The sequence below is a fragment of the Megalops cyprinoides genome, chromosome 24 (assembly GCF_013368585.1).
Source record: "Megalops cyprinoides isolate fMegCyp1 chromosome 24, fMegCyp1.pri, whole genome shotgun sequence".
Lineage (NCBI taxonomy): Eukaryota > Metazoa > Chordata > Actinopteri > Elopiformes > Megalopidae > Megalops > Megalops cyprinoides.
The window spans coordinates 24103757-24113950 of record NC_050606.1 but is presented as its reverse complement, the minus strand read 5'-3'; the positions used below and the strand labels follow the sequence as shown (position 1 = coordinate 24113950).

Below are 10194 nucleotides of genomic sequence, written 5' to 3'. Positions count from 1 at the left end.
TACTGGGTGCAATAGCTATGGGTCTGTAAGGGGTCTCTTTCTGCATGTAATATTAAAGAGGTTTTAACAACCCACTGTTGCTGCCCACTGTATACATGTCCGAGTTCAGCATCCAATCAGGACTAGCCCACCACCACACGTTTCTATGCCCAGAATCCACTGCAACAGTAGCAAAGTGGATCAGGACTACAGCAGTTAACCCAACCAGTCTATTCCTGCAGTATACATTTTCTGCATGTTAACCACTGAGCACTACTCCCAAATGCCTCTCCACATCTGGCTTCCATGGTAAACCTAAAAGATTTTTTTGGGTTTTTGCTGACTCTGCGGCAGACAGTGTACCGTGCTCTCTATGCCTACTCAAGCCCAGGACCATGACGAGGTGTCCTTCCGCGAATGCAACGTCATCCTCAATGTGCAACCCACTGACCAGGGCTGGATGTATGGCACAGTGCAATGCACACGCAAATCAGGAATGCTCCCTGCAAACTACATTGAGGGCTTCAACCGGAGCCACAGCTGAGGTTCTTATTCGTTTGTGGAAAAAATAAAATGTAAATTCAGTTTGATCAAACTTCATGATCAGGAGGCCAAAGCATACCAATCTCCCAGCACTGAGTCATCGCTGTAAAAGCCAGCTAACTCAAACACTTGCCGTCTACTCATATTAGAAATACTTATTCCCTCCTTCAACATAACTTGAAAATTTCAATCCACAGTTAAGCATGTTAAATGCTAATATTAAGTTCCATAGTGTTCTGAGAAATTATCTGTGGGTCTTGTGGCTACTCACTTATGCAGTGTCATTAAAGGCTTAAATAACAGAGAGCAGCAGCCACTCTGGCCAAGAGTTGGCCAGTTAAATGCTATTTATTGAGGTACTGTATTTTGTATTTGGTTGCTCAGGGGGAATATACCGCACACTATACCGTGCTCTGTGGGGTGCCATCTGCTCCAAGGGGGTTTCCTGTTTCATTTGTGTAATTTTTTTACTCATTGCTTTTTTAAGAAAATGTGAGCAAAATTACATCTCACAAACATCCTGTGCAGACCATTTATATAGCAGTTACCTTTGACCTGTACACCATACTTCCAGTAATATTGTACACCTGCTCCACCCCTTGAAAACTGATTTCTTTCCATATGGTGTCACTGTAACATGGTTGATATTTTCAATTATATATTTGTAAATATAAACATTATATATATACACATATATATATATATATATATATATGTATATATATATATACACACACACACACACACACACACACATATATATATATATATATATATAAAATGTTTTATAGCTAAATTTAAGATCAACCATGGAGTCTGATTTTCAATGTGCAAACATTATCACTGCTCATAAGCTGACATTAGTTGTTAAATGTTTTTTAAATTGTAGTGTCACATGAGGACAGCTTTGTTACCTGGGTTTGCATTTGATTAAGGAGTGCTTATGTTCATTTCAGATATTAGTTGGACCAGCTATCCAAACACTGCTGTTTACATTCAGTAGGCCCAACAACTACTCTTGGCCATTTAGACAGTCATTCAAGGAGACTTCTACATAACAATAATAAGCATATGAAGGTTTTAATTAAAAGTAAATTATCAAGTGAAGGTATTCAGATGTTTTATTTCTGTCCTGTTTTGTTTAGCAGTAACACAAACAACAGCCTTTTTTAACAGAACTAAATCCTGTTTGTTGCATACCTTGGGTGTGATGAATGAATATCTGGGAGACAACAGCTCCCAGACAGTGACTGCTAAACACCTGCTGTTGACTGCTGTAAACACCCCCAGCTTCAGCCAGCACATGGCCCATCTTCGGGGACACCCATGCCATTACCCCAGACAGGCTTCTCTGCTACACACTCATCAGGCTGCACTGCACACACTTACATTAGGTACTGCTAAACATTAGGTACGAGCTGAAGTCCTTAGCTTCTGCATTCATATTTACTACAGTTCATACATCAGCACAGCTAACAAGCTAACTGTCAGTCTGGCTAGGGGAGTGTATGTCAAAGCAGCATTAAGACTCAGCCGCATGTGTCCTGCTCTCCCACCCTTATCTTCCTTTCTTCATCTTAGCCACCTTCTCCTTCCGCTTCTTCACATGTTTTGGGACCTTGTTCTTCCTCTTTTCTCTCTGGGCATCCTTTGCCATTTTCTTACGTTCCTAAAAAAAAGAAAAAATACAAGGTGTTTCAGTAAGGTGTCAACAGCATTTATGCTGTTCAGTTTAATCACAGAAAACATGCCAAGCAGAGACCATAATTAAAACCTGGTCAACTGACAGCAGTAATGACATAACAGTTCGGAAAATCAGAGAAAGCAATTGAAATAAACCAGTACGTATACTGCATAAAATTGCTCCATTTCTTAAGATCTGAATTCAGGTTCTAGTTACAGTAAGTGTATATACACCACAGCTTCTAGCTGCAATAAATATAGTCAGTCTATCATGTTTTTGTTGAATCATGACCATTTCTGGCTCCAATACCTTGTTTTAGTGACACAAATTTAAATTAAAATGTCACACCTTCTTGTCAACTGGTGGCCCCTCCCCCTGGTGCCCAGTGGGAGACTGTTCCTCTGCTGATGATGCCTCGCTCCTGTCTTCCTCCAAACCTGAGTTTCCTGCCTCCTCGCAGTCCTCCAACAGGGCTGGCACCTGCAGGGGTGGAGTCAGAAACACCCACACAGGGTCACTGCACCGCCTCATGGCCCACCCCTTTTAGGCAGGATTACACTGACCTCCACAGCATGGCCAGAAACCACCTGACAGGGTCAAGGGTCAGCAACCACCTGACAGGGTCAAGTCAGGTTGGTGGAAATCCCTGCTTTCATATTGTGTGTTAAAACTAATTTCAGAGAGTATGAACCTGAGTACAATGTGTACAATGTGGCTCAGACTGCAACCCGTACCATCTGCACCCCAGATAAGTCCTTCTTCAGCCCTGTCACTGTCTGGTACAGGATCTGTGAGGGAAAAAAAAAACGGCACGTGAATCCAAACTGACTGCATCACTGAAGGCTTCCCATGAAGGGAGGTAGTCCCGTTCTCTGTGTAGCCCTGTGGTCCGGAACAGTCAGGTTCTGAGCCCACGAATGCTGTCAGTGCCACTCACGTTGTCATTCTGCACACTGAGCGAGGACTCCTCCTCCTTCATCTTCATCATATCATCCATGTCTCGCTCATAGTGAGTCACCTCTGTTAGGGTGCGAGGGATGTAGGCCTTCTTGAACACCTGAAATGTTACAATAAAATGAGGACGATGAATATGGTTTCCATGTCTCTGTGAGATTAAACACACAAATGCCTGTGTGAAAAATAAAGAGGCAATGATGATGGTGCATACAGTGTTTAATATTGTTTAAATAGTGTTTAATTATGATGACATCTTTACTTCTTCATCCACTTTGTCCTGATTTGACCTCTCTTCAGCTGTCCTGTTAGCAGCAATCTTCATTGCCTGGAACCAGACACAAAGTCACCTCTCTTTAAACAATGCCCCCTGATGCCTGAATCCAAACACTGCCAGTCACTACACACACAAACATATATTTACAAAACCATACTGACCAAAGACAGCCTTACCAAATACACAACACACACAAATGCAGATGCTGAACACTAAACACAGTGTGATGCTCAGAAGAAACCTTTTCCAGGTAGTGGTCGATGTTGTCACTGGTGATGGAGGAGTCAGTGACAAACTCAAACAGTTCCCGGACTGTCATCACGGCCACCTCATGCTTCACGAAGAAGTCTGAGGAGCAAGAGACACACCAATCAAAGTGCTAGCCAATCAGATTCGCATGATAGTCCCCATCCACAAGAGGAGCGGTCCACTGGAGCAGATTGCTGGACCTTGACTGGGCCTCATGTCTCACCCACCATTAACGTTGCTGCAGTCCTTGCGCAGGAACTCCAGGGCATGGGGGTGGTCGTGCTCCACAGACTGGGAGACATCAATGATGTAGGCATCCCCACTTTGGTATCTTCACGCAAACAGAGCAGAGTGCTGTGCCTCAATTATACTGCCTCACTGACAATGCCATGCTCCTGTGCACATTCCATTCACCCTCACGCTGCCTAAACATGCAAAATTTCTGCCAATGAAAGATGACGTTTGCAGGGTCCTGCATAAGAAGTACATTTACATATAATTTGGCTCTCACCCAGAGCATGCAAAGTACGTAACTGCATACAATAAGACCACACATACAAGCATCAGTGAGAAGATGACAGAGCTGACTGGAATGTGTCTGCTGTCTGCTGACAGCAGAAGCGGAGAAGCTTCCTGTGTAAGGTCAAGTGGGAGGGGCTTACAGCATGTTGAACTCGCTGAGGTCTGCGTGGACCAGCCGTGCCTCCTGGTACATCCTCCTCATGTTCTGAATAACTTGCAGGTACAGCTCCCGTGCTTTCGACTCCGAAAGAAGGGCGTTCTTCAGCAGGGGGGCAGGCCTGGCGGCATCAGCATGCATAAACATCACCATGCAGTTAACCCAAAACCTATCTCTCAGACAAGACCTCTGCTGAGGCCCTGACTCACTGCAGTGACTGGGGATCCTGTGGTACTCATTTAAACAGGTTCCCTGGCATCCAGCAGGTGCTCTTATCCATCTGCCTCTTACAGTGCTGTGACAACTGGTGCATTAATGCTTCAACACATACACTAGCCAAAAACAGACCCTTTGGTAAGAGAAACAAGTCAACACTGGGGGCTTTCATTGTGCACGAGCAATGGCTACCTTAACCCTTTCGTGTGTATGGCCAAACTGGTGTGATTAGAACGCTAGATTGTATGTTTTCACTCTTTATTTTTTGTAGCCATGTGTTTCTATCTACCCCATGGAAGCAGCATAATGCTGTTGCTGTGATATCAACATCGAATAGATACGAGTGGCGTTTTTTCCCCTGGAAGCATTTCACATGGCCTCGGAAAACTGGAGGTGTGTTCCTGCATCAGGTATGACTAAAGGGAAAAAAATACGGGAAGAACCCTAGCGCCTTAATAACCTCTTTCGCATGTAACTTTTTTATGCTACATAGTTACATGGTTCGTTGTGTTTTCATTTGCGATATTAAGCTTCTCAGTTTTCAGTTAGCATTTGCTATATTTTTTGAAATCACTGTTAAATCACTGTTTCCTTAAAGCTAAAATTAGCTAGAATTTCTCCAATCTAGTGTTCTAATCGCACCGGTTTTAGCATACGCGCTAAACGGCCAATCACACCAGTGTGACCGTACACGTGAAAGGGTTACGTGGGACCACAATCTGCGTTGCGATTCAGTCCGGTAGATACCGGTCGTATAGGAACCCAACCTTTTGGGTTTCGGTACCCAACCTTACTTACGTGTTGTTCTTGCCGATGAAGCTCATGACCAGGACGTGGCTGCGCAGCATGATAGGCTCTGGGCTGGGGATTCCAGCCATCTGCAGCCTTGGGCACACAGACACAGACACAGACACACACAAACATCAGAGAAAGTGCACACATAGACGAATATAAACACAACAGAGAGAGCATACGCACACCATACATAGCGCATGCACATACACGCATACACATGTACATGGACAGATACACAGAGAGAAAGAGTGACAGACACACAATGTACAAACAGACTGATCACATGGTCAAATCCAAGACTTTCCCTAACTTGAATTTTGCAGACAACTCAAAATTAACTTTGACCTCTTCTTAGATATACATGTTAAATGATATTAAAAGAATTTTATGCAAAACAAGCTGTATTTGAATATCTGCCTAGCAGTTGACTTTTACTAGTGCAATGTACAATAAGGATGAACAGCAAAATCAAAACTGGCCCAGCAGAAGCACAGAACAAGCTCACCTGATCAGGTTTCTCATTTCCTTCTCGGCCCAGGTTCGCACCATCTTCCTTGGGTTTCCTTTGCAGTAGCCATGACGGAACCTGAAGGCAGCTTTCCCTTAGTGCTCATCAGAAGAACAGCAGCCGTAGTGTATGAGTAAAGCAGCAAAGTGCACCAAAGCTCACCTGAACTCCCCACTCACATACTTGTCCCGATCCTTGAACAGCAGGATGGAAGTCTTGTAGATTTTGATTGCTCTGCTCTCTCCTGCAGAGGTGGTCGCATGGTAAACATTTGCCTGTTCAAGCACATAGTTTGGACATAAGAACAACTGTGTTACAGAACGTCTGTATACAGCTTTTAATGCACAGACTGTACTGCTAGGCCCCACCTACCACATCCAAATCCCCCTGTGCAACAAACAGCTAACTGGTTCAGCACTGAAGGAACATCTCCTTTTTGGACAGAGGAGTGACAGGAAGTGAGGCTACAACAGGAAATGAGATGAATACTTGCCTCCTTGCCTGTACTGATGCAACCATTGATCTCGGAGATGACTCCCCTGGTTAGCATCTTGAAGAGTATCATTCGGGTCCTTGGATCCAAAACCTAGCCAAAATAAGAGCTCAGTCTGCTTCTCTGCTGTAGATTAGCTACAGTAAAATCTGAATTTTAGTGGAATTCTGTGGAATTTTATGATGGAGATTAGCTGTAGTAAATCTGAAACTTAGTGGAACTCCATACTGCAGCTAGCTCTAGTAATTACAAATTTCACCACCATTCTATGCTGTTGATTAGCTACAGCAAATCTGAATTGTAGTGTTTTATTTAAGCTGTATATTAGCTATACTGAATCTTAACTCTGGATGATAAATGAAAGCAAACCTGTTCAACGGTAGCCCTATCCGATTTGTCTTTCACTCGGTACCTACAGAAAAAAAAATATGAAGAGTAGGTATATGCTGCACAGATATCTGGTGGTTAGGGGTTAAAGCAAAGGTGAAGGGAAACATTTTTAGCGCATTCACGCACGTGTCTGCCTCCCTCTGTCTCTGCATCACTGTCACTTTGTTGATCACCGAGTCAGCGTAGTTCAGCTTATCTGGTAACACAGGAAAACTAAGTCAGATTGCACTTTGATGCCCCGCCCCCCCACCTTTCACAACAGCTTCACAATTTATGCTCCATCACCAAAACTTTTCAGCTGTTTTTAAACAGTGATTGGACAGTCTCACATGTTAACAGACAATCAGTGGAGCTCCCATCCCCATTTATCTGTAGCTGAATTTTGCAGTACTCTTGGTCTCACCCAAGTGAATTTTATTCTCAAATTTTCTCAATGCCTTGTCGGTGGGGGTCGAAATCTGCGATTTATTACTGGGATGTTGTCTATTTGCCTGAAATAAAACGAAAATGCACTCGTTAGGACAGAACAATCAATCGGAGTTCAAGTGCCTTTGTAAACAATACAACCCACTTATATGTGACAAACACTAAATGCTTGAACTGGTTGTCAAGCCCCCACTGTAACACCTACAATCCCAACAGCTTCAGCATTGCCCGCGCCGAACAGTAAACCGCATATGAACAGCAACAGCACACCAAATGCGACAGAGTGCAACTACGGTAAACTTCTCCAGGTATCTTTATAATCGCATTAATCCGATATACGTGTCTTTATCGCCATTACCTGCAGGTTATTCCCTGTTTTCAGGGCTGTGTAGCGTTTGGTTAAGTGTCCTCCCGTTTCACGCCAATCCCAGTCGTCTTCATCTTCCTCCTCCTCCTCTTCATTTTTGTCCTCAGATGGTGCTTTCAAATGAACTCCGCTGAATTTCGTCGCTAACGCTGGTACGTCCAGCATTCCTCCACTCGGTGGAACGGAGACATACTTCTCGCTACACACAGAGGGAAAAATACCGGTACAGCCTGTTATATTCCTGCACTGACGATAACCAGCTAGGTACATTATTAGACAATTATCAGAATTATCTTAAACTACAGCTATTATTTAGCTAACTAGCTAATTTATTATTTCACCGCACAAACCAGGCCAAGTTTATGATCTGTAGCCGATAGCTAGCAAGACTAGCTAGCTACTTTAGTTACCGCCCATCAGTCCAGAATCCATAATTTAGACTGGGATTAAAAACCTAGCTATTTTCCAAACCTGTCCGATTCATCTGCGTCGTCAAATTGTCCAGGTGCAATATTTGCCTCTAACATGACGATATGACTGACACTGCTGTTCTCTGAAAAGATAAGATGTGATGTATTCAGCTATGTCAAGATCCACAACCACGCTTCTTCCTCAGCCTACGCTTCAATAAACGTGGTTACGGTCACTTTAAAGGCTCAAAATGCACTAACGATTTAGCAAACGCGTTTCTCAAATGTAATTTCTTAACATTTACAGCTGACCAGATATAATTTACTCTCCAAAGTAATACTCATGGGAAACATGCCACGGAATCACCTGGCAATTTGATATTTATAAATATCCAAAAATACATTTTAAACCTATGAAAATTACAGTAGTGTAAAGGCTCAGAACACAATCTGCTCCCAAAACAGTTACATTTTCCTATTATGATTTAAGGAAGCAGTACAAACGTTTTATTATGTCATTAATACATGTGCCTCCATAATTAGATACTGCTACTTTGTCTCATTACACACAATGAGAAGTCAGTCAACCTAGCTTAACCTAGACCTTAGGTTTGCCAGATTGTCCTAGGAAAGAACCAGGCTTGTCCTTTAACTTGATGTGATGTAACTGGTTACTGTCCCTTCAATCACACATGCTTCTTGGCGAGAGCAGGGAAAGGACATATGTGAAAATGAACATATTGAAAAACTATAGCCATTGTATTTTCACTGTGGCTAAGAGAGGTTTGCTTTCCATAACTGGTAAGCAATGTCCCAAGACCCAAGATGATAATGAGGATGGAGACATGGGGATTCATCTCAAACTGACACAGGGGGCAGTCATCCTAGACTGAAACAAGGGAACATCCATGTCGAGTCCTCCTCCTCTGTGTTAGATTACCTGGATTAGTTGAAGTACACGACCTGTGGTATCCTGAGAAAGAAAACACTGAGTTCCACACTGGCTACAGCCATCATGTTGGCATTCAGCCAAAGGTTCTGCAGCTCAGTGGCCCTGTTCACACCTGGCATTAACATGCGTCTTGGGTGATCCGATCACAAGTGGACAGCGCTAAGTACGGGTGTGAACTCACACAAGACGCATTGAGATCCGATCGGTCATACCATATTCAGAGGTGGTCTGGGCTGCATATGGCCACATTCTTTTAGCAGTGTGAGCGCAAATGTGTCCTGGGCCACACTGAAGGACTGCCTACTCAACAAGCATCCTCTACGTAAGCATAAGTGCTCATTCCTGCGCCACTGGCGTTCACACCGGTGTGATTAGCTGTTTAGCGTACATGCTAAAAGCCGAAGCCTAATAGACAACGCTGAAGTTGGCTCCACATTGGCTCCACATTTGCCTCTGGTTCTCTTAAGTTTCGATTCCACCTTAAAATATACACGTTTTGGCTACTGGTTGGCAGTGTTTACCGTAACATCGAGATATGCTGCAAATCACCAAAGCCTGTCGACGGGCCCCGAGCTTACTTTCATGTTTCATGTTCTACCTTTTCCACTCCCACTCCATACTTACTCCTCTCCACTGTGGGATGTCTATTGCCTCAGTCCTATCAACTCATCTGGTTCTAGAACCCTCTGCTTACAGACACCCATTCCCACAATTAGTAATCCCATCACTTAGCCACTTTCATATCAGATGGGTTATACGTTGATTTTTTATACTGATTACAATTGGGCAATCCCTGAATGTTACCCTATAGGACACCCTACATTTTCAATAATTATCATGACAGTTCCTGACCTTGCACTGCCCCCCATGGGCCAAATATGGTTTCCATTAACAGGCTCACCTGATTCACAAATTACCACTCACCACCTTTCCAGTTACATCCCATAAATCCACTGTAGAATTTTGGAGGAAATCCAGCTTATAACTATTTTGACATTATATTTCAAATTCGAGATTTTACAGTCTCCTACAGGCCAAATGTAGTTTCCCGTTGGATTTCTTACCTGCTTCACAAACTATGACTCCCCACCTTTCCAATGATGTCTCATATGTCCATATTCAATGTAAAAATCTGGAGAAAATCCTTCTCAAAAATCTAAATTTTTAGAATGTTACTGCTAAAATTCTGAATTTGCACTGCCCCCTACAGGCCAAATTTGGTTTCCTGTTAAATGTCTCACCTGATTAACAAACTAGAACTCCCCACCTTTC

General features: G+C 43.3%; 1 protein-coding gene across 1 annotated transcript; it reads right to left on the bottom strand.

The window, feature by feature from the left end:
- Positions 1-1657: 1657 nt before the first annotated feature.
- riok1 (RIO kinase 1 (yeast)) lies at positions 1658-8171 on the bottom strand. The gene is made up of 17 exons (XM_036519148.1): positions 8032-8171; positions 7552-7759; positions 7171-7258; positions 6894-6963; positions 6747-6789; positions 6378-6470; positions 6047-6159; positions 5882-5962; positions 5380-5466; positions 4349-4486; positions 3914-4017; positions 3679-3785; positions 3423-3488; positions 3144-3263; positions 2941-2994; positions 2555-2686; positions 1658-2191 (listed from the first exon to the last, which is right to left on the bottom strand). Exons 1-17 carry the CDS (start codon positions 8085-8087, stop codon positions 2081-2083), a joined length of 1671 nt encoding a protein of 556 aa, XP_036375041.1. The 5' UTR covers positions 8088-8171; the 3' UTR covers positions 1658-2080.
- Between the last annotated feature and the right edge of the window lie 2023 nt (positions 8172-10194).

Coding starts and splice junctions, on each gene's coding strand:
- riok1 (XM_036519148.1), bottom strand. CDS start 8,087: ATGTTAGAGGCAAATATTGCACCTGGACAATTTGACGACGCAGATGAA. Junction 7,760..8,031: donor GACGCAGATGAATCGGACAG/GTTTGGAAAATA, acceptor CTCTGTGTGTAG/CGAGAAGTATGTCTCCGTTC. Junction 5,963..6,046: donor TATGTGAGTGGGGAGTTCAG/GTGAGCTTTGGT, acceptor AGCTGCCTTCAG/GTTCCGTCATGGCTACTGCA.